The sequence below is a fragment of the Chenopodium quinoa genome, unplaced genomic scaffold (genome assembly GCF_001683475.1).
Source record: "Chenopodium quinoa cultivar QQ74 unplaced genomic scaffold, ASM168347v1, whole genome shotgun sequence".
Lineage (NCBI taxonomy): Eukaryota > Viridiplantae > Streptophyta > Magnoliopsida > Caryophyllales > Amaranthaceae > Chenopodium > Chenopodium quinoa.
In genome coordinates, this window is record NW_018742241.1 from 535,035 (window position 1) to 559,363 (window position 24,329).

At 34.1% G+C, this 24,329-nt stretch overlaps 3 protein-coding genes across 3 annotated transcripts; 1 reads left to right on the forward strand and 2 right to left on the reverse strand.

Moving 5' to 3' along the window:
- Positions 1 to 13,236: 13,236 nt before the first annotated feature.
- Positions 13,237 to 14,740, reverse strand: LOC110736633. The gene is made up of 3 exons (XM_021916908.1): positions 14,608 to 14,740; positions 13,606 to 13,834; positions 13,237 to 13,537 (listed from the first exon to the last, which is right to left on the reverse strand). Exons 1-3 carry the CDS (start codon positions 14,738 to 14,740, stop codon positions 13,237 to 13,239), a joined length of 663 nt encoding a protein of 220 aa, XP_021772600.1.
- A 4,211-nt stretch (positions 14,741 to 18,951) lies between these two features.
- Positions 18,952 to 20,716, forward strand: LOC110736642 (protein MAIN-LIKE 1-like). Its single transcript, XM_021916920.1, has 2 exons — positions 18,952 to 20,496; positions 20,594 to 20,716. Exons 1-2 carry the CDS (start codon positions 18,952 to 18,954, stop codon positions 20,714 to 20,716), a joined length of 1,668 nt encoding a protein of 555 aa, XP_021772612.1.
- A 218-nt stretch (positions 20,717 to 20,934) lies between these two features.
- LOC110736649 lies at positions 20,935 to 21,493 on the reverse strand. Its single transcript, XM_021916933.1, has 2 exons — positions 21,145 to 21,493; positions 20,935 to 21,029 (listed from the first exon to the last, which is right to left on the reverse strand). The coding sequence occupies exons 1-2, from the start codon at positions 21,491 to 21,493 to the stop codon at positions 20,935 to 20,937; spliced, it is 444 nt and encodes a 147-aa protein (XP_021772625.1).
- Positions 21,494 to 24,329: the final 2,836 nt, after the last annotated feature.

The window sequence follows — 24,329 nt, forward strand, 5'->3', positions numbered from 1 at the left end:
ATGTAACTATTATGGATATTTAGTTTAATTTACAACAATTAAGTAATGTAATTTATGTAATTCATTATGGACTTATTATGGTTGTATTATTAAAGTTTTTAAGTATTGAGTATAAGAATGTTGTGCAAAGAAAGTTATTTTAAAATGAACATTTAATGATGTATGATTGTTCATTTTCATTACCTACTAACTTTCTTTGATGTTTCAGTGAAAACAAGGAAAAAGATTCATCATCAGCAAAACTCAAAGAAAGGTAAACAATGCTTAGATTATTTCTTTTCTAATAATAATAAATAATCATATTTTTGAAGCCACATATACATGATCATTCTTGTAAAGGTAAATGTTCATTTGTAAAATGTAATATGTTCAGGAAGATGAGAAGAAGCTCATTGAGGACAAAAACAAGGAAACAAATCTAAGGTATTTTATTCAAAATCTATCTTAAAGTTGATAATTTCTAAATAGGAAAATGCTCATTTTTTATTTTATTTTTTAAACAGTGAAAAAAAGGTAGATGAAAAGAAAGTCTATTGTAGAAAAGCACAAAAAGCTTGGAAAGGAAATAGTTTAAAGCTATAATTTCAAACTTCCTCATATACATTATAAATGTTCATTAATAAAAGAAATAATGTTCTTAATTTAATTGAACTATTTTTAATGAAACAACCAGACCACTACGTGAAAGCCAAACGGTTCCTCTTGCTTTCCGGTCTCCGTACATGGTCAAATACAAAGATCTATTCAAAGATGAAAAAGCAATGAATCAAATTGCAGTAGACTTTGCTCTCAGTGAAAAAGATGACAGGTAATTACTTATACTGATTTAACTTAAGGTTAAATATGTTTTTAGACAATATATTTAGATTGATATGACCAAATGTTCATATTGCAGTGCACTTCTACATTCTGATGGGATGAATCTCATTAATAGAAAAGAAATGAAAACACTTGGAGATGATGTTGAAGTGACAAATTGTGTGATAGATGCATGGTCAAAATTTCTTAATCAAAAAGAGTGAGAAGTAAGATTTACTTCTCAACAATGCTTCATGTTAGTTTTACATCCTTTAATTATAATACAAGTGTTGTTTTATATGATTGTTTATATTTCCCTATAATATTTAATTACAAAATTCATTAATTTTGTATATGCATATGCAAATCACTGCACATTATGCGTACAAATAGAGTTTATCCAGAAGGCTCATCCATGGAGACAAAAATTAAAGCCTTCATAGAAAGAATTGACAATGAGTTGAAGCTAAATAAGATTGATAGCATTGTTGGATACAAATAGGTATTGCTATGAAGTTCATATAAAAATGTTCAATTATGCTTAGTTAAATGATCAATAACACTTTATTATTTGTTCAGTTCTTCTTCCCAATAGCAACTTCTCAACATTTTTATCTCTTGTGCATCAATCATATGGAAGACAAAATTCATATAATTGACAATAAGAAACTACCACAACATGTCACAGTCCAATCGAAGTATCTTGACCAATTAAAAATGATTATGAGTAAACATGTTCAATTATGCTTAGTTAAATGATTAATAATGTTTAATTATTTGTTCAGGTCTTCTTCACAGTAGCAACTTCATAACATTTTTATCTCTTGTTTTTACTAATTCATTGTACTTATGTATCAGTTAAAAGGAATGGCAGAATACATGAAAAACCTTGGATATGAAGATGCAAAGAGAATTGAAGACTATGCAGTTGTTTTGGAGAAAATGAAATGGTGTAGCAATGCTGATTATACGAATTGCGGAGTACATATTATGAAACACATGGAGACCTTCACTACTAATCCTAATGAGAGTTGGATTTGCGATTTGAAACCAAACAATGTAAGTGTGTTAAATGTTCAACAATGTAAGATATATTGTTCATTTATAAAACAATGCATAATAATTAACATTTTTTAATTCATTTTGTTCAACAGGTGGACCAAATTAGGAAGCTAAAGATGTAATACATAGCAGAACTGATGTTATTTGAAGAAAACACTGAATCTAGGTTAAATAGAACAAAAGCAAGAAAGAAAGTTTGCAAACGAGTAGTGTCATATGTTCATTTATGAATGCATATATGCTCATATACATATATAGATTTAAGATTTTATGTTTTTTACAAAGTATTCTATATGATATTTATTTTAATTATATTTATGTAAACAATATTTCTATATTTCTTAGATTCAATTTATATGAAAATTGCGAATTTTATAAATTTGTTCTTGTCCTTGAATTTTAATTATTTATATGTAAACAAAATAATTAAAATGTTAATTACCAATAGGGAATATGCTCATTACCAAAACCAAATTTGTTCATTAACATCACTTATCAGAAAAATATTAAAAGATTGAACTCAACTTGGAGTATAATAGTTCAACAAAACAAATTATTACTTGTTATTGTTTGCCAACCTCTTAGCTACATTAGTATCAAAAAAAGCTAAAAACCTATCGTACTTATAAGAAACATGTTGACCACCATGTTGAATGCCTTGAACATGTGAAAAAGGTTGAACATTTGAAAGAGGTTAATCATTTGAAGGAGGTTGAACATTTGAAGGAGCTTTAACAGTTGTGGTAACTTTAACTCTTCTTGAAGATGGTGGAGGAACTTGAACATTTCTTGAAACACTTAAAGAATCATGAACATTACTTGAAACATTTAAATCCTTCTCCTGTATACAAAATATTAAAAATTATCAAAAATATAAATGTACATATTGAAAATTATAAATGACATTATAAAAGAATAAATAAACATGATAAAAATCCAAATATAAAACCGTAGCAATGGCAGAAATATCTTCATCAAAAGATAAATTGGATCCAAAAGAACTTTCAACAACAACCTATAAAAAATAATACAATTAAGCAACAAAACAATAATATAAAATTATATTAACATAATTAATATAATTTTTAAAATAATGGAAAAAAATAATTAAAAACAAATACCTGATTAAAACCATTAAAAATACTTTCATCAGATTCATTAGAACAAAAAGGAACATTTTCTACAGAAGATGTCTTCCTAGCAACCTAAAATATAAAAAATAGAATCGATCATTCATAAAAACATAAATGAATAAATTTAAGGAAAAAAAAGAATTATAAAAATATTTTAGAAGGTGGGTTTTTCAATATGACCAATTCATTAGAATTAGCATAAAAAACTGGAAGTCCATTCTCATCCAATTCCTATAAAAAGGAAATGAACATAAGTATGAGACTAACTGATCAAACATAAAAGCTTTTATGTTCAATATTACCTGAACTCCTGCTTTTCATGTCAGGTGTATATGATGACTTTCTCTTCCTCCAATTACCCCTAGCTTTATTACTCTCCTTTTCTACAGTACTCTTAGGCCGTACATTTCTCTCACCAACAGGCCTTTTTTTGGGAGGAATATTAAATTCATGATCAACAATTTCAATACCTTCAGTAGCCTCATTGAAATCAACTGTACCCTTAACACTCTCAACTTTGTTTTTTAAAATATTAAAATAGCAGTAACTTCTGCTCTTGCAGGCAAAGAATTTTGACAACTAGTTACCAACTTCACAAACTTCCTTAGTGTTTGTGACCTCCAAACAGTAGAAGATACAATATTAGTTCTCGAAAAAGGTTTACTAACAGTAGTATGAGTACACATGGCAACCTTAGTCCAACACTTCACCAGGGGCGAATCTGGGCCGGAACGAGACGGCCGACGGAACAGGACCCCAAAATTTGAGGGGCCCCAAAATCTAGATATATGTAATTAAGTTTGGTATAATATCATGAAATTGTAGTTGGAGTAGTGGTTAGAGCAAGTATACCGTGTATACAAGATCTTGGGCTCGAGCCATGCATGATACAATTTTTTAATTTTTTGGGAGCTGGACAGCTGGCATTGAATGTACCATTCCTCTAGAAACCTCCAAATACATTGAATGTACCCTCCCTCTAGAAACCTCCGCCCAAACCAGCAAACCCATTATAATTCCCAAAATTTCCCAAAAATTCAGATATCTTTCTTCCCAAATTTTTTTCAATCTACCATTCTAATTCCCAAAAAAAAACTCTATATCTTCTAAAACTCTATATTTTCTTATTTACTTTCTATTATTATCTTCATTTTCTTCAATTATTCAATAAATTTTCAAATTTTTTCATCTCCCAAAATTATTTTTCCCATATTAATTCATAATTTCAACGGCTAAATCTTCAATTTTAAGATGAAATTAATTATTAAATCGTTGTTAATCTCCCAAATTTTCCTATATATTCATTTTATTCACTCTTTCAATTTTACAAATAAAAAAGAAATCTTTAAGATAATCTTAATTCCAAAATTCTTTGTAAGTATTGTGAGTATAGGCCATAGCTAGTAATCGGAAAAAATTTCATCACAAACCTCTTCGGATTCAACACTGGATACAACTTTTTGTTAAATTTTAATATCTGGGTATGTGGAAGTATTTCATGTTGTTTAATTTAAGTGCATTTTTCTGATTTTTGTTAACTTTTTTTTTGTCGATATAGAGAATGTCATCGATGATTTTGCTACAAAACATGCAAAAAGAGCTACTCTTTTTAAGTGATTTCTAGGATTTTAATTTAATTTTGACGAATTTTCTGATGTAATGAATTTTTTTATCAAATAAAAATTGGGTATTAAATTTATCGAGTAGAAGGCCTATTTTGAAAAGTTGAACAGGGCCCCATAAATAATTTGCAATTTTAGCCCCGGCACTGCGCTTCATAATATATTCATCCGGAATCTTAGGTACACAATGTAAATGATATACTTGAAGAGAATGAGAGCAAAACAATCCCATTTCACTAAAATACATGCATGTGCAGCATATAGCATGAGTTTGCTTGTTGAAAACAACTTCATGCCTAATCAAATCCTTCCCAGATCTCCATAAATAGTATGACTATTCAGGGAAATGAAGACCAGCATCAGAATGATCATATGTAGTACCCTTAATGAACTCTTCTTCAAAAATAATATATGCTTGAATGGTGAACAAAGATCTAGCATGAACTAAAATGCTAATGCGAGCAACAGCAAGATGACGATTACCTTTCAATGTATTACAATCATTTCCATTTTCGTTGCTCCTCCACTCAGAGATAACATCAAGGAAAACATGGTAGAAGTCACACAAACCTTGTGTTTTATTAAGCCTTTCCGAAACAGATTTATTTATAGTTTCACTTTGTTGAGATGATAAAACACCACCAGACCAATGCTTATTAGAATAGACTGGACACCACATCTCTTTAATCTTGTATAAATCACACAACCAATCATCCTTTTCACATTCATATTTCATTAACATTCTGCATAAAAAAAAATGATCATTAGATAATGTGAAAATGAACAAAGTGTATATCAGAATGTACATATATATAAAGTAAAATGATCATATTTCTAAAGATAAATAAACAAATTCAAAATAGATGTTATATGAACCAATCATCCTTTTCACATTCATATTTCATCAACATTCTTCAAAAATAAAGTGATCAATACATAATGTGAAAATGAAAAAGCTATCTAATAAAATGTACATATATGTAACGGAAAATAATCATATTAGTAAAGGTAAATAAACAAATTCCAAAATAGATGTTATATTTAAAAAAAAATTAAAATACCTATTTCAAACATGTTCAAATTAAACAGTAGTTTCACAAACTTCAGCAAATAACCAAACAAATCTGTAAACCATCCAAAGCTCTCAAAGCACCAATATGCTTCTTTGAATTTTGCTCAATGTGCCAAACACGAAGACGATGATTGATGGGCGTTAGAACGGTCGCACATTCCACACTCAATCAAATAAATTTATAAATCCTAAAACTAACCCCTAAACAAGTCTAGTGGTAAGTTCGGAGTCGAACCACAAGGAACGATAATGCTATATTGTTCTTAATCTAATGCCTAAGTTATGCCGAAGTCGATTTACGGATAAAGGACACTACAACTACACTAAAACACATATAAAGAACAAGATATGATAAAGTCTACTAGGGGAAAAGATCCACTTAGAACAATTAATAAGCTAATGAGAATCCATTTGATAATCAATCACGCAAAGAAAGAATTATAATGAGAATTAACTACACTCAAAAGTAATCTCTCAAATTCCTAGCCTAGATCCCTCATTGACTAGGTGCATAGAAGAAAATTACCCAAAATGCAATCAAATATATCAATTCTAATTCACAATCCCTTGTCAAACTAAAACCAATATGCAATTAAGTGTGCTATCATGGGAGATCAATCCAATCTAAAACAAACAACATGCCAACATCAATTCAATCAATTTAATCACACAATTATCATCAAATTTATCTCAAATAACTCAAATAATCATTACAAAGCCTCACTCAACACCTAGTAGAAGGGAAACTACTCAAGCATAATGAAAGCAACTAAATAAAGCATAAAGAGAAGAGAAAGTAAGAAATGTTCATTGATATAAGATGGAGATCTTAAAATTCCTCATTTGATTATCCAAAATCTATGAAAACCATTGTGCTCCTCACTTTCTCTCTCTAAAATTTTGAGAGTTTCTCTCTCTAAAACCTAAAACTAACCTAAAATCTATTCTAAACTGAAAAATCCTTTTTCTTTAATGAGCAAAAAAATCTATTTATACCCCTTACAAAATTGCTTAGGAAGCTCCGCAAAAAGTCAGCTGAAACGGGAAAAGGTCCGACCGAACTCTGGGTAGGTTCGGTCGGACTCAGGGTAGGTTCGGTCGAACTCAGGGTAGGTTCGGTCGAACTTCCCTGATCCTTTTTTGGTCGAACTTTCCTGGTTCGACCCGTCCTGTAAACATGCTGAAAACTTGGTTGAAACTGCCTTGGAGGTTCGGTCGAACTTTTCAAAAGTTTGACCACACCTTGGTTCGACCGAACCTCTTAGAGGTTCGGCCACACCTCCTCTTGAACTTCCTCTTCTTTCTTCCTCTCCTTCCCTTTTGCTCCTCTTGTCTTTGTCCATGCCTCCATACTTGGCCAAGGGGCCTCCTACCGTGCTTAGGACCGCCATGGAACCTGCAAAAGATAGCAAAGATCACGAGAGCATGGGGATGATAAAATAATGCATAAAGATTATCAAAACAAGCGCAAATAAGCATACTTTTCATCCACAAAAAAAAGGAAGCCATAAGAGGAGAAAAGAGGTAGAAAAACCTAAGAAAAACAGGAGAATAGAGACCAATACACTACCCCTAAGGGTAACATAAATGTCACTCATCAAACACCCCCAAGCTTAACTTTTGCTCATCCTCGAGCAAAACAAAACAAACACAACGGAAAACGATGTATTTTTTTTTTTTTAAAAAAAAAAATAAAATAAAATAAAACTAGAAGAGAAAGAATATACACTAACTCACTTTCGTAGGAATCACGAATGCATTTAGCGCATGCATCAAGCACTTTAAACCCCATAGATCGCTCTAGAGGACGAGTATGCTCTCGTAAGGGTATCCTAAGAGTTTAACCCATAACTCTTGACAAAAATCAAGGCAAAGCAATAAACAAATAGATAAAATAAATTGAAGTAAAAGAGAGGTTACAAGCGTTCATAAGTGGATTTTTACAATGGAACAAGCACTAAAGAATGTCAATCTTTCTAAAAAAAAAAATAAAGGTATGCACGTTCTAAGATGTCCAAGGTTGATTGAAACATAGCATATGCTAAGCATAGAGAACTAACAGAAACACATTCCACCTTTTGTTCCAACTAATCAAACCACAACCTCTCTACAAGTTTCAAATCCACTTTCAAGTTAGCTTCTCATGATTCCACGAAGGAACCGGAAAATAAGTACGAAATTCAAAACATGAGAAGGTTACCCAACATCTTGGCTATGCAAACTCGCTCTATAGGCTTGATTCCTATTTCCCGCCACCACTAAATGACTTAACCCTCTAGGATCAAAAGGACTTTTAAGGTTGTAATACATAGGCTAGGAGAGTAAAGGTGTGGAAAACTTTTGAAATTAGTGGTAAACCTACATGTGAAGCTCGGGTGGAACTTTTTCCACAAGATCCAAACGAATCCAAAACAAAAGTACCAACTATGCTCATAAAATAAATTTCCCCCAAGCTTATTTAAAACAAACTAACAAAAATAGGGGAAAAAAACAACTATAACAAAATCATTTTGTGCTTTTCATTCTTCTTTTACCCTTTTTTTTCGACAATTTTTTTTTTTTTTCATTTAAAAGTCCTTGCCTCTTTAACTTTGGACGACTTTTTCTCAAAATGCATTTGCTTTTATGCACAAACTTATATACAACACATACTTGCTTTGCAAATAAACTCATAATTCTAAACTTGCACCATAAACAATAAAACAAGCTCGAAAACTAAATTGCTTCACAAAACTAAAGGTAGAAAGTGAAACCAAGGCTTCAAGGCTTGTATTGTGGCTAGAGAAAAGAAGGTATATGGCTCAAAAGGGCTAGCAAGAGGGGCAAATATAAACTAAACTCAAAAATAGAAAATCTATCCTATAAAAAGAGAAATTCCTTTGTCATCCCCTAAAGTGGCACGGTCGCGATCTTGGGAGCTAAAGGTCAAGTTCTAGATACGAGAATGCAATAGCCAAGGATTCAAATATTCCGCTCAACAAAGTATGATGAAGGCTTGAACAATTTACCTCACTAGGGATAGCAATAACTAACTCTTGATTTCATATCCACCATAGAGAGCAACTCCATCTTACCACAAGCAAGTGAACTAGGGCTTCATGGTCTCAAAGTTCTTAACAACTACCTTAGCATATCATATCCTAGAGTCAACCTAACACATTCTTAAACGGTCATACCTTTAAAATTTAGGAATAAAGACATTCAAGAATACAAGTCCAAGCGTATTATGTCAAAAGTAAGAACAAAACAAAACACATTGCAAATTTGCCTTGATAGAAACAAAATCTTTTTGGAATTTTCAAAATAAAGAAAATGGAAATGCATATACAAATGTGCATGGCATATATGAATCAAAATTCCACCAAACATGATAGAATACCCTCCCCCAAGCTTGAATGAGGCAACATGCTCAAACTTTAAACCAAAGAATCCATGGGAGGAGAAAAGAAAGAAAGTCATCCAACCAACCAACATATGTCCAACAAGTCACAAATCATTAGAGGAAGAGCAAGGAAGGATATTACCGGATATTAGGTGGGTATAGTACCCGCAAATGACCCAATTAAACCTTCTTGAAGCCGACTACCTCTAAAATTGAATCTTGTTTTCCATGTGCTAGCAAAAGTGGAGTCAAACTTCCTTGATTCTTGATCCAAACCAATGCATAAGAGTATATTAAGTTATGTACCTAGCACCAAGCACACAAACATTTCCATGAGGCAAAAACTATTCTAAAAATAAAAAAAATGAAAGCAATAAACACGGGTTACTTCCCGAGAAAGGCTTGCTTAAGGTCCAAGCTTGACCGCTCTAGTAAATAATATTGCAAGGATCGTAAGAGCTTATCAAATTCACTACTACACATTTCATAAGAAAGAAGGTAGGCAAATGACGGGAAGATAACGTGCAACAAGGATAGTGCACGCAAATGAGGAGAGAGATGCCAAGAAAAAGAAGAAGAAGAATCAAAAGAAAATTCAACAAAAGAAGAAGAAGAAGAAAAAGAAAAGGAAGGCAAACTCTCCTTAAAATGTTTTTTGGTGGCAAAATCACCCTTTTCCTCAATAATCGATGAGTGGGGAGCTTGAAGATCACAAATAGAAAGAGGGCCCCCAATAGGCTCTTTGAGAAAATAAGGGAGTGACATGGGATAGGAGGGAACATGATCAAATTTTCTTGAAAATGGAATATGATGACGTGGGGGAATAGGAGAAATGGTCTCACAAATGATCTCATTTTCACCACCTTGCCTCTCATCACTAATAAGGGAATGAAAATTAATCATTGAATTCTCAAAAGAAGAACACTCATGATCTACATCTCCCTCAAACAACCAATCTCCAAGAGAAACAACCTCATCTTCCAATTCCCTATCACGACGATAAACAACATTTCCCTTAGAAATCTGAAAGCCTAAGATCTCAAAACCATGCATGAATGGATGCAAATTCATCTCAAATTCATCTCTTTCCCATGAAGCATTCTCAATGAACTCACTCAAAATGTCATTATTTTTCATTTGAACCTCACAAAATAAATGGGACATAATCTCAAATGAGTCCAAATACTCATGAATAGAGGAGTCACAAACATGCACTTGGTCAAAATAAGAAAGAGGGTTTTGATTCATAAAATCATCATTTAATTCACTCTCAACTCTCTTTCCTTCACTCAAAAGCTCATTGTTGTCTTCCTCACAATCTTTTGATGGCACAAAAACATCATCATCATCATCTTCAATACACACATTGGATTTGAAAGATTTAAGATCATGCAACAAAGATGACAATTGGCTTTCTAGCTCTTCCTTTCTCCTTATTACCTCCTCAATACGCTCTTCACTCCTATTCATCATCTCCAATTGACTTCTCATAGAATTTAAAAACAACTCCTTACTTGGCCCAAAAGTAGAATCAAGCTCAACACACCTAATAAGGGATTCTAAATAATCAATCGGACACTCACAGGATGAAGAAAATTGAGGGTTAACAAGGGGAGAAGGATCACAACCAAGATTGTAAGCATCAACTTTAGAAGGATGAGTATAATCATCATCACGGGGAGAGGGGGCACAATCAAGCATATAAGATTCATTATTGGGAGAAAAAGTTACATCACAAGAAGGCATGCTAAATAATGAAGAATATTGAAACACACCATGCTCATCAACATTGGAATGCACCTCATCATCATGAACAATAGGGGAAATAGAGTTTAAATCATTTGTTCTAGGTTCACTAATGAGATCATGTGACAAATCATGGGAATGCATGCTAACATTAGAAAAATCGACACATTGCACATCAATATTAGAAACATGATTACCCTTATTGTAAACATCCCTAGCAAACCATACATAAAAATCCCAAGCATCATCAGTTGATAATGCTTTAAATTCACCATTACACATGCTTTCAACAATATCCCTAGTTTTCTTATTCAAACCAAAATAACAAATCTCACAAGCCTCCCAAAGACTATAACAATTACGATCTACAAGTCCCTCAAGTCTATTGAAATAATCACAAAAAGGCTCATTATCATATTGAGGAAATGAGAAACATGCCATTTTTTTAATTTTTTTTAACAAAAAACAATCAAACAAACAAAAAAAAAAAAACAAATAAAAAAAAAAAGTATACACAAAGACCTAGACTCAAGCAATCAAAAACAATCAAGCATTGACATCGTTCCCCGGCAACGGCGCCATTTTGATGGGCGTTAGAACGGTCGCACATTCCACACTCAATCAAATAAATTTATAAATCCTAAAACTAACCCCTAAACAAGTCTAGTGGTAAGTTCGGAGTCGAACCACAAGGAACGGTAATGCTATATTGTTCTTAATCTAATGCCTAAGTTATGCCGAAGTCGATTTACGGATAAAGGACACTACAACTACACTAAAACACATATAAAGAACAAGATATGATAAAGTCTACTAGGGGAAAAGATCCACTTAGAACAATTAATAAGCTAATGAGAATCCATTTGATAATCAATCACGCAAAGAAAGAATTATAATGAGAATTAACTACACTCAAAAGTAATCTCTCAAATTCCTAGCCTAGATCCCTCATTGACTAGGTGCATAGAAGAAAATTACCCAAAATGCAATCAAATATATCAATTCTAATTCACAATCCCTTGTCAAACTAAAACCAATATGCAATTAAGTGTGCTATCATGGGAGATCAATCCAATCTAAAACAAACAACATGCCAACATCAATTCAATCAATTTAATCACACAATTATCATCAAATTTATCTCAAATAACTCAAATAATCATTACAAAGCCTCACTCAACACCTAGTAGAAGGGAAACTACTCAAGCATAATGAAAGCAACTAAATAAAGCATAAAGAGAAGAGAAAGTAAGAAATGTTCATTGATATAAGATGGAGATCTTCAAATTCCTCATTTGATTATCCAAAATCCATGAAAACCATTGTGCTCCTCACTTTCTCTCTCTAAAATTTTGAGAGTTTCTCTCTCTAAAACCTAAAACTAACCTAAAATCTATTCTAAACTGAAAAATCCTTTTTCTTTAATGAGCAAAAAAATCTATTTATACCCCTTATAAAATTGCTTAGGAAGCTCCGCAAAAAGTCAGCTGAAACGGGAAAAGGTCCGACCGAACTCTGGGTAGGTTCGGTCGGACTCAGGGTAGGTTCGGTCGAACTCAGGGTAGGTTCGGTCGAACTTCCCTGATCCTTTTTTGGTCGAACTTTCCTGGTTCGACCCGTCCTGTAAACATGCTGAAAACTTGGTTGAAACTGCCTTGGAGGTTCGGTCGAACTTTTCAAAAGTTTGACCACACCTTGGTTCGACCGAACCTCTTAGAGGTTCGACCACACCTCCTCTTGAACTTCCTCTTCTTGCTTCCTCTCCTTCCCTTTTGCTCCTCTTGTCTTTGTCCATGCCTCCATACTTGGCCAAGGGGCCTCCTACCGTGCTTAGGACCGCCATGGAACCTGCAAAAGATAGCAAAGATCACGAGAGCATGGGGATGATAAAATAATGCATAAAGATTATCAAAACAAGCGCAAATAAGCATACTTTTCATCCACAAAAAAAAGGAAGCCGTAAGAGGAGAAAAGAGGTAGAAAAACCTAAGAAAAACAGGAGAAAAGAGACCAATACACTACCTCTAAGGGTAACATAAATGTCACTCATCAATGATGCACGCTTGGAGGGAAAACATTCCGAATACCGGCTGCAATTGCTTGAGCTTGATCTTTAATAATTGTGATAGGACTTTTCTTCCCCATAAATTTTAAGAATGTATCAAAGAGCCACACAAAAGATTCAGTTCGCTTATTGAGAATAATACCCATACCAAACATAATGTTATTAGCATGATGATTCATGCTAACAAATGGAGTACAAATCATTCCATGTTTATTCGTCCTATACGTATTATCAAACACCAGCGAATCTCCAAAATACTCATAATATCTCTTCATCCGACCATCACGCCAAAAAAAGTTAACTAAACACCCATCCTCATCTTGTTCGAAATCGTAGTAAAATTCAGCTTCATCAAGTTATCTTTTTGCAAAGTATTTGATCAGTTGATGACTGTCACAACCATCAACTAAAGATCGCTTTTCAGCAGATAAAGCATTATAGGCATCGGGTCCCGTAAATCCTAAATTAGGAGAACCACCAATATCCTTCTTCATCGCTCTCAAAGTTGCAGAAATTTTAACTCCACTACACCTTAATGCAGACGAGAATTGCAAATTTTCTTTAGAAACACTCCTTTGAGATCTTAACAATTGTCTCTTTTCAAGAGGAATCATATGATGATTATGTTTCATATAATGCTTGTACATGTCCATAAACCTAAACGATCAACCTTGTACTAAATAAAAGCCAAACAACCAGTTCTTGTTTCAAGTCTCTCATAAGACCTTTTATTCTTAGCCTTATCATCCTTCCAACCTTCAATGCAACAAACAAATCTTTTCATCTTCAAAGAATAATCATTTCGTGTTTTACTCTTATCAATTCTAATACCAAACCCATGCCTAAATGCATATTCATTATAACTATCATAAGCTTCTTGTTCAGTATTAAAATCTTTACCAAGTAACTCTAATTTAGTTGCTTCTTCAAAAACAATTTTATCACTAGTACCCACTCCATAAGTTTTTAAAAATGAACATAATCAATAACATATATGTTCAAATATAAAAAAGTAAACAATAATAATAAAAATGATCATTTAGCATTATCAAAATGATCAAAATAATAAAATAAAATATAGTACTAAATATCAAAAATATCATGTAAATAACTATAACAGAATATTAGTTTGAATAATAATGATCAGTTAGAATTATGAAACTGATTAAAATGATAAAATTACAAAAAAAAAACAAAAAAAAAAACGTATCTACAAAATTTACTGATCATAATAACAACATAATTGATTAAATCATTTCAATTAGATCAATTCTAATAATTCTAAACCAAAGACAAAAATGAGTAATTGAATAAACATACATTATAATCAAAAATTTCGAATAAACATATAATAACAACCAAAATAACAAATCGATTAAAATTGAACTAAAAAAGAAACAAAATCAAAAAATTCTAATACACAATAGCGTAAAATAGCAATCAAAATCAGAGTTCACAAATTAAACTAAATTAGAGACAAAATCAACTAATTCTACTACAGATTAGCGTAAAATAGCAATCAAAATCAAAGTACACAAAGTAAGCTAAAGCAGAGACAAAATCAACTAATTTTACTACATATTAGCGTAAAATAGCAATCAAAATCAGAGTACACAAATTGAGCTAAAGCATAGACTAAATTGATCTAAAACGGAGATAATTTAATCAAAACAAATCACATTGATAAAACAACTAAAACAGAAGCAAAATTGATCAAAACAACTCACATAGATCAACAAATGAATTAAGCAATCCAACAGAAGAGGGAAAAACAACTTCACAATCACGATCAAAATCGGAAATCGAGGAATGCCGAAATTCACAATCACGATCAACAGCTACAAACAATGATTCATTCATGAATGAGAGAGAAATTAACGAACTAGAGAGAGAAAATGCAAAAAAAAGAATCAAAAATACAGGAAATTAGGTTACAAATCAAATATATACGTGGCTTGGATAGTAAGTAAGGAAAGTAATAAGAAGGAAAGGGTAAAAAAAAAACAAAAAGGAAAAACCAGGAAATGATTAAACAACGTAATTCAAAGGGGGCAGTGAGCTATGCCTAAAGGGGGGTGTAGGTAAAAAATTTCAACTAAAATTGGGGGAAAATATTAAAAGCTACGACCCTCTGTTCCCATTCACCGTACCAGGTGGTTTCGAGTCCTCTAGGCCCACTAATTTCACCACTATCTTCATTCACATGAACACTGCAATCATCATCATCATCATTACTAATTTATTATAGCTATCATCTTTAGTATTTTCTCTCTCCTCTTCCTCAATCTGAGTTAGTTGCCTTGTTAATTTCTTATCGTTGTTTGCAGAAGTAGTCATGAAAAAAGGTCGAAGCTGAGTTGGGTACAATCCGAGTAGCCGATTCTACCAAGTGAGTCTGAGTTGGTTTTGTGATCGTTATGACTGATACAATCTATAAAATAAAGAAATTTGGAAGTAGATTTGAATGATATTATGAGTATTAAAGGAAAGAAGGAGAAGAATGAGAGTGTCTATGTTCTGTTTGAGTTCAAAAAAAAAGGGATGGAATCTGAAGAAATTGAATAGAAATGGTGGTTGGGTGTTGGTCGTCTCACCAATGGTTTGGTGAGGGCTTGCCTCACCCAATATATATTCTGTGTATATATATGCTTTTGAAAAACAAAAAACCAAAAAATAGAAAACCACAGCAATATCAAATGAATCCTAAGCTTTTGGTTAAATCATATTTTTCGTATGAGTTGTTGGAAATATGATGTTGTAACCATGAAAATAATAGAGAAATTAGTGCAAAAATAAAATAGTCAATTGTAGATCTCATATAAGCTATGACGCGTTTTACGGCTATCCTAGAAGCGTATTACGCCACAACCGGTACGAGGCTCTCAGTGACGAATGCTCCCCAAGGGTAACACAGCTACCTTCCAACTCCGTACCCCGATTGGAAGGTTGGAATTACTTCAAGAACTGCTCAGGTCTCTATAGGAATGGTTTTGTGTTTATTGTGTTTAGGGTTTCACAATACTCTGTGTTTTCCGTCTCTCATAAAAATAATAATTCAAGGGTATTTATAGGTTATGTAAAGGAATCAAAAATACGAATCATAACCCGGCCAAAAACATGTTCTCGAAGCCTTGCCAGGTCGAGCCAAAGGCCCGCCAGGCCGAGCGCGACAAACACAATTCAAAAAGCTCGGTTTTAAGCTCCGTCCGGTCTGCCAGGACGAGAACGCCCTACGAGCACGCGGGATAAAAGTTCATACGGAGTATTTCAAAGCATTGCCCTGTCTGCCTGGGTAAAGCCGCCCTGGCAAGGCATGTGGGATAAGATAATTACGGAGTTAACTACTTTGACGAGAAGCCTACTTCTCACCGCCCTACCCCCAGGGCATACATGCCCTAGCAGAGCATATGAGATTAAGATGCTTAACATCAAAATAGCTTTATACAATTGACCAATCGAATCTTTCGACTTGCATTAACCCCAACATGATTACTATGTATGAAAGAAGGTTACGAGTTTCAATTTAATCATCCACTCCATAGGAGGTTCACGCATCCACAATAATTCAAGCTCACCAATCCTACGACTTTCACTTTGTATTTTGACAAAAAACATACTGTTTGACTCACGAGAAAATTAGCAACGTTAATAACTTGTTGAGTTGGAAAAGGAGCCGCTAAGCCCGCAATATGCTAGTTGCACTTTATATGTTTCCTTGTACAATTTTGTTTGAGCTATTTAACCACGTTATTAAGTTTGAAAATTAGACCAAGATCTACAATGAGTAAAAATAAAAAAGAAGAAGAAAGACTTTAAGTGCCAAGTGAGGTTACATCCATAAAATTGGCAATAGGTGTAGTTTACGAAACATATAAATTAAACTATCAGTCATTTTATGATATATAAATTATATATGTATGTCCTTTTCTCTATATTCACGTGTGGGTTGTCGATATAACTTGCTTGGCATAAGGATTATTTGACTTAAATGACCACCCAATTTTCGACAATCCACTCATATCATCTTTTTGAGTTTATTTTTCTAAAGTATTTTCTATGATTTTTATGAATATACGTTACAGCAAGAGCCAACGCTTATTTGATACAATACAAGGATATAGAAGCAATAAACGTCAACTAGTAGAGTTTATAAAAATAAATTAATAAGAAGAGATTGTTATATACACTTGGGTGTATCGTATATCTATAAGTATTTTATTCTCATTTTGAACATATTGTTTTTCATTTAATCATAAAATGAATAGCAAAAACTAATCTTGAATTAGTTGGGTGTACGGTACACCCGGGTGTATCCGTGTATATAAGTTGGGTAAAGTAAAAATAGATTTAAATAAGTAATACTCCCTCTGTCCCATAATACTTAAGACGTTGGGATAAACACGTAGTTTAAGAAAACTACAAGTGAGTCCATTTAAAACATTTGTTTATTATATAAAATATTCTCCTTTATATTTTTATATTATAAGAAAATAAAAGGTGGTGCTAATAAGGAGAGAGAAAATGTAAGAATTTAATTGGATTTTGGGGTTTGTGGTCCCAAAGAAAGTATAAGAAAATATTTTTTATTAGTGATTTCATTGCATATTTAGTAACGTGTCAAGTATTTTATGATAAACGAAAATGGTAATTGTGTCAAGTATTATGGGACGAAAGAAGTAAATGGTAATTTTCAAATAACAAAAAGAATAAATTTAAAGAGCAAGTAGAATAGGGCGGCTAGCTGTCACCACCACCACCCATTTTCTAATCCTTCACCACAAAAACCGCACATCCTCCTTGCTGCGCCACCAATCATACCTTGCTGCCAACAATTTTGCAGCCACCGCCACAACCAACATTCCAAGCCAGCACCGACGTTGGCAGACCGACGGAGAATTAGGCTGACGCTTGGTGGTCGTGGTGGCGGTGTTAGTGGCGGCGAGCCGGTGAGTTTTTTGTTTTTGTTTTAAATTTTTGAATTTTGAAAAAAAAAATATTCTGGAAACTGGACTTCCGCCCAGAAATTCCGGAAGTCCAGGGAACTTCCGGAAATTCCAGGCGGAAGTGGGGTTTCTGCCTGAAATTTCCGGAAGTTCTCCTGGACTTCCGGAATTTCTGGGCGGAAGTCTAGTTTCCAGAATTTTTTATTTTTTTTTATTTTTCTGATATTCCCCTTTTTTCTGTTTTTCCGTTTTTTTTTTTGGTTTTTGTGTTTTTCTGTTTTTTCCCCCGTTTTTTTTTCTGTTTTTCCTTTGTTTTTTAATTTATGTTTTTCTAATTTTATTTTTTTTGTCCTCGATTTTGTTGATTTGGTGCATGTTTTAATTTGAAAATATTTGTGTCCATTTTTTTTTTTTTTTTGAAGTAATTTGTGTCCTTCATTTGTGGCATTAAAATAATTTTTTTCTTGATTTAGTTTTGCAATAGTTATTGATATGTAATTTTTGTTGATTTAGTTTTACAATAAATAGTTTAGCAATAATTCTTGATTTTATTTTAATAAGTTTGTTGTTGCTATGTATTGTTATTGTTATGTAAGTTTGGTTTGGTTTGTATTGGTTTTTGCTGCTGTTGTTGTTATGTATTATGGTTGTTTACTTAAATTGTTGTTATTGTTATTGTAATTGTTTTTTTTATTGGGTTGTCGTTGTTGCGTTTAAATTTTGGCAGTTTTGTGGTTAATTATAGTTTTGATTTGGTCTGTTATTGTGTTGAAATTATTTTGTAGTGTGTTAGTGTGTTGTTATTGTTAGTAGTGTACTAGTATTGTAAGAATAATATTATTGTTATTATTTGTAATGCTGTTATTATTGTTTATTTGATTTTATTTATTATAGTTTTGATTTGATTTTTTTGACTATGAATTATTATTGAAATATGATTCTGTACTTATTTTTTTAATGCAGCTTGAGGGTTCTGGTCCTCGTCATGCAAGATCAAGACGTTTGAATGCGTCTGTTAGGAGGGAGTTAGGTGGTGCAGGACCTTCACATGCACCGTTTCAGCATGAGCAGCAGTATGGGACTGTTGGTGCTTGGTCGGGGGAGCACTAGTCACAGGGGAGTGCCCCCATGTATTCTTCTACTGGAGTGCCTTCATCAGATCGGGAGGAGGATGAAGATGGAGGAAGTCAATCTGCTGGAGATGCACAGTACAACCCTCGGGATTACCGTACTGTGTATAGGGGTGACCATGGGAGATATGTTAGCAGTAGTGAACCAGGTCAAGCTTCTACCAGCTCGTCAGAGTCATGGTTGGTGCAGGAGCCGATGCCAGGTGGGCCTGAGGATGGTACCGTTATTCCGAGTTTTGGGGGTCACGTGTCTGCCTACATATGGGGTGGGCAGGAGCGAAACGTGCTGCGGTGTTTGAGCAGGACACGGTTGTGTTCTGAATTGGGTAACTGCCGCGCTCGTCTTCCGCCGGAGCACCTGGAACCGATTGATGGCACTGGTCTATCTCATTTACCCGGGATCGTGTTCCGGCGATTTGACTGGCCCTTAATTTCTGCTTTTGTTGAGAGATGGCAGCCAGACACGAACACGTTTCACATGCCTTTTGGGGAGATCACGATCATGCTGCATGATGTGTATCATATTCTAGGGCTTTGTGTCGACGGTTCCATGGTTTCCACTACTCCTAGCACGGACGTTTTACGGGACGCGTGCTCGGTTACCTTGGATATGACTGAGGAAGAGCTGAATGAGAAGTGCGGTACCAAAACCGTATGGCAAAGTAGTGGGGTCCTGACTGAGAGGATAGTGGAGTCGACCTTGGAGGCGCAGAGGCCCTTCAGTTTCCATTACAGGGCGTACCTGTGGTTAGTACTCGACAGTTGTTTGTTTTTGGACAAGAGTGGAAACCGTACTCATCCTTCCTTCCTCAACGAGCTGTTTGTTGAGGATGTTCAGATTAGTGAGTACTCCTGGGGTTCTGCTGTGCTAGCATACATGTACCGGCAATCGGGTACAGCATCACGAAGAGATGCTGATTCTATCGCTGGATGCCTTACGCTTCTGCAGGCGTGGATCTACGAGTACTTTCCGTGTTTTCGGCCTCAGCAGGGGACCTTGACCAGAGAGCTTGCTATTCCTCGTGCATCCGCCTGGGATGTTGGATCGGGGTGCCCTAACAAGAGCATGGAGCGCCTTCTCGCTTTTCGGGCTAGGTTGGATCATTTGACTGACAATGAAGTTAACTGGCTACCGTACGGAGTTGATCCAGCACGACGCGTGCCTGCTACTCTTTTCATTGGCTGCATCCAGTATCGTAGCATCATTGAGCCATACATGCCTGATCGAGTGGTTCGGCAACTTGGATACGTCCAGGGCATTCCACCAGCCATTATCAGGCGTGAGAAGGCTAAGAGACCGACGAACTTGAAGATGTATCGGGTTGACTTTCCGCCAGAGATGACATCTGTGATGTGGAATCGGTTTGTCCCTGGTATGTCTTTTAGTGTCGTGGTAGGTGCCCTCAGCAGACTTGGTGGTGGTGCTCCTACAGTCGGTCCTGGTTACATGCAGTGGTTGTACCGATTTTCTCATCCACGTGTTTCTCCAGTTGCGTCATCACATGAGAGTCGTACACTGCCAGAGAGGACTAACACGGATTACGTAAGTAGTTGTATTTTTTGGTATAATTTAATAAGTTGCTATTTTAATATGTTGTTTATAATATGTTGTTTTTAATATGTTGTTTTTTTAATTGAAGTGGATGGGTCGGTCTATGGAGGTCATCAACAGGACCCTGGAGGAGTATCCGAGCCTATCGCGTGATACAATAGCAATGGCTGAGGCGCTACGAGCTGATTGGAGGGTGATGATGGGGTTGTGAACTTCCTGTTTTTTTTTATTTCCCTTGTACGCATTTCGTTTATGTACTATTTATTCGTCCCGTATTTTAAGTATTGAACAACTGTTTTGGTGGTTTTCTAAATATTTTGTTTAATTAAGTTCAATTCGTTTACATTTTACATAACGACTACATAACGACAACTGCTTTACATTTTACATAACGACAACTGCTTTACATTTTACATAACAACAACATGTTCACTGTCTAATTAAGGCATCCCACATGTTCCTTCTAGCTTCGTAACGCTGATCCCAACCGTCAACACTTGGGTCGTGGTGCTCGGTCCACCAACCTGCAACCGGGGGAAGTGGCGAATCAGATGCAAATTCAAGACAAATAAAATGTCACGCTAACTATCTCAAAGAACGGCATCCCGTATCGGTTAGTCTTGTAAGTGGAATCCATACCGATCACATAGGGGTACGTCTGTAGGATGTCTACCATGACTGGGTGCGCCATAAAGGCATGCTGTAAAACGCCTTCATCATCGGACATGACCCAGTAAACATACTGACTCTGTCTCGCCGAATGTAGAAATTGCTGAACAACTCCTCTCCCATCAGACATCTCCTCTCTGAAGTCATTCCGGCAGTTGTAGATGTGTCTGATGTTTGGATGATCAGCAGGAAATTGCTCCGCAATAGACGCCATGATGTTACGCGGTGCAACCTTAGACTTCGTCATGTCACGCACAACCTGCTTCGCATTCGGGCTCAACCCACTAATTTTACGATGACCCTCTGGATACGCAATCATTGGATGGTTGTGGGTCCCAGTTACATCATCTTTCGCCCGGATAAACCAAGTATTGGTGACGAACTCGTAACATATCTTGATGTAGAAAGGACAACCAATGCCCTTGGTTTTGGTGTCCTTCCGAATTGCGTTCTCAAGATTTCTCGGCTTACTCCTGCGTCCCCGGTCACATCTTAAATATCAAACTGGTCGACCATCCCTCTGTTTGTTGAAAGACGATTTCATCAAAATAAATCCCAGATTTATTACAACAGCATCCGCCCATGTAAATGCATCGTCAAACGTTAGAAAAACCGTGTCTGTCACAAAATGTGCACTGTAATTCACAACGTCACCGTCGTTTTCAACCTCCGAATCCTATCAAAATAACAACACAAACAAATAAAACACGCAAGGATTAGTATTTTAAATTTAACAATAATAATACAAATAATCATAATAATAATAAAAATAACAATAATAACAATAATAATATTAATAGTATTAATAGTAGTAGTAGTAATAATAATAATAATAATAATAATAATAATAATAATAACAATAATAATAATACTAATGATAATAATAATAACAATAATAATAATACTAATGATAATAATAATAACAATAACAATAACAATAATAATACTAATAATAATAACAACAATAACTACGTAACATTAACATATAATAACTAATATAATAATAATCATAATCATAACAAAAATTTACAAAAGTAATAATAATAATAGTAATAATAATAATAACAATAGTAATAATAATAATAATAGTAATAATAATAATAATAATAATAATAGTAATAATAACAATAACAATAGTAATAATAATAATAGTAATAATAACAATAACAATAGTAATAATAATAATAGTAATAATAACAATAACAATAGTAATAATAATAGTAATAATAAAAATTTACAAAAATTTACAATAGTAATAGTAATAATAATAATAATAATAATAATAATAATAATAACAATAACAATTACGTAAGAAAAAAAAAAGGGGACATCCGCCTATTTTTTCCGGAATTCTGGGGGAGATCCGCCCAAAATTTCCGGATGTCCCCCATGACATCCGGAAATTTCATCCGAATGGGTACATCCGCCTGAAATTTCCGGATGTATGTGGGGACATCCGGAAATTTTGGGCGGATCTCCCCCAGAATTCCGGAAAAAAATAGGCGGATGTCCATTTACATAAAAAAAAAATTCCGAAATACTTACAGATTCTTCCGTCGAATCCTCCGGCGTGTGAACGTTGTCGTCGTCCATCATAAAACACCACTCCGTACACTTTTCTTTTATGCCCCGGGATTTTTAAATTCCTCGGGATTACCGTACAATGGTGGAACCGGGATTTTTTAATGCTCGGGAAATTTTTAACACAAGTGGTGGGCTCGGTAATGTTTTTATGTTGTCGGTAACTAATTTACCCATGGTGGACCTTTAAATAGGTAAAATACCCACAAGGGCAAAAATGTAATTTCAATTAAAAATGTTAACGTCACCCAGTAATTTGCGAACGACGAATAGCGATTCAGAATAGAATTTGTGAATCTTAGAGGTCACAATGTAGAATTTCTCAAAATAAAATCAACGAAAAAACTGTACGAGGACTTATAATTTTGGTTTATCTATTAAATATTCATAACGTCTATCTCTAGTGGAGAGATTATCCTCTAAATTATTATATCTTGTTTTGTTTACCTTATTTTCACTTATTTTACGTCTCATAAGTTCAGATAACATAAGTTGAGGTCTCACGACTAAGTTGAGGTCCATATTAAACTATCAAGTACTTGGTATGAACTTTGTTACAAGTCTTGAGATTCATACACTCATACTAAGTTGTCAGAGAGAGTGAGGCAGGGATAGCTTAAGTGGTTAAAACTTTCCTCCCGCTTCTAGGTGACCTTGAGATCGATTCTCATCACTTACCCTTTGTGGCTCTCTAAACACCAAAAATACTAAGTTATCAGAGACTCTACATAAGTCTAAAGTTAAACTAGATCTTTGAATGTTATAGCCTTTTTTACATGAATCTTGCATCTAGGAACTTTATCCATGCCCTTTTTATTGTTAAGCCTTATTGCTAAGCCTTTCATATGCCTATCAGCCCACAAACCCTAAACAAACTTTAGCCTAAAAAGCAACTTTAAGGTCAACCTATAGTGTTTCCTCCGCGCTAATAGGAATAATTTATATCTAAATCTGTGAACACACTAAACACCATCAAATTAGAGGGCTCAAGGTAAATGAGAGTCACATGTTTTGTTTATACTAGGGGTTTTAATCCGTGCGATGCGCGTAATATGTCTAGCCCTTTGAGAATTATAATCGGTAGTCCTTTATGTCATATGCCTGTTTGCATGATATTTTATTATAGCAATTTGCATATAACGATAAATGTGTTGGATGTTGTGTAATGTTCGAAACTTAATAGGGCTACTTTGATTTAGCGAGAGAACGATAAAAAAATATTGAGTTCTAGAAATATAAATGTCTAAATTTGAAGTACTTAATGAGACGAAATTGAATAAATTAAACAAGACATCACACATTATACGAAAAAAAAATATCACACAAATACACAATTATATACTCCGTAATTTTTCTGCTCCATATATATTGAAATTAAAATTTAGAATACTTTCTACTAAATAGGGTTTAAATCCCAAATAGGGGGGAAAAAAAGTAAACAATGGCTTAAACATTGAAATAAACACAATTTTAGACAATTTTAAAATCAAATGGGGGCAAATATGTAAAAAAACATTTTTAGGGATATAAATGTTCATGCACTATTCACAAGTGTTTTGTTAAACTTTTTATAA

Coding starts and splice junctions, on each gene's coding strand:
- LOC110736649 (XM_021916933.1), bottom strand. CDS start 21,493: ATGATTGCGTATCCAGAGGGTCATCGTAAAATTAGTGGGTTGAGCCCG. Junction 21,030..21,144: donor GACGTACCCCTATGTGATCG/GTATGGATTCCA, acceptor CCCCGGTTGCAG/GTTGGTGGACCGAGCACCAC.
- LOC110736633 (XM_021916908.1), bottom strand. CDS start 14,740: ATGAATGAATCATTGTTTGTAGCTGTTGATCGTGATTGTGAATTTCGG. Junction 13,835..14,607: donor TAATTCATTTGTTGATCTAT/GTGAGTTGTTTT, acceptor AAACTTATGGAG/TGGGTACTAGTGATAAAATT. Junction 13,538..13,605: donor GATAAGGCTAAGAATAAAAG/GTCTTATGAGAG, acceptor TTGATCGTTTAG/GTTTATGGACATGTACAAGC.
- LOC110736642 (XM_021916920.1), top strand. CDS start 18,952: ATGTATTCTTCTACTGGAGTGCCTTCATCAGATCGGGAGGAGGATGAA. Junction 20,497..20,593: donor AGAGGACTAACACGGATTAC/GTAAGTAGTTGT, acceptor TTTTAATTGAAG/TGGATGGGTCGGTCTATGGA.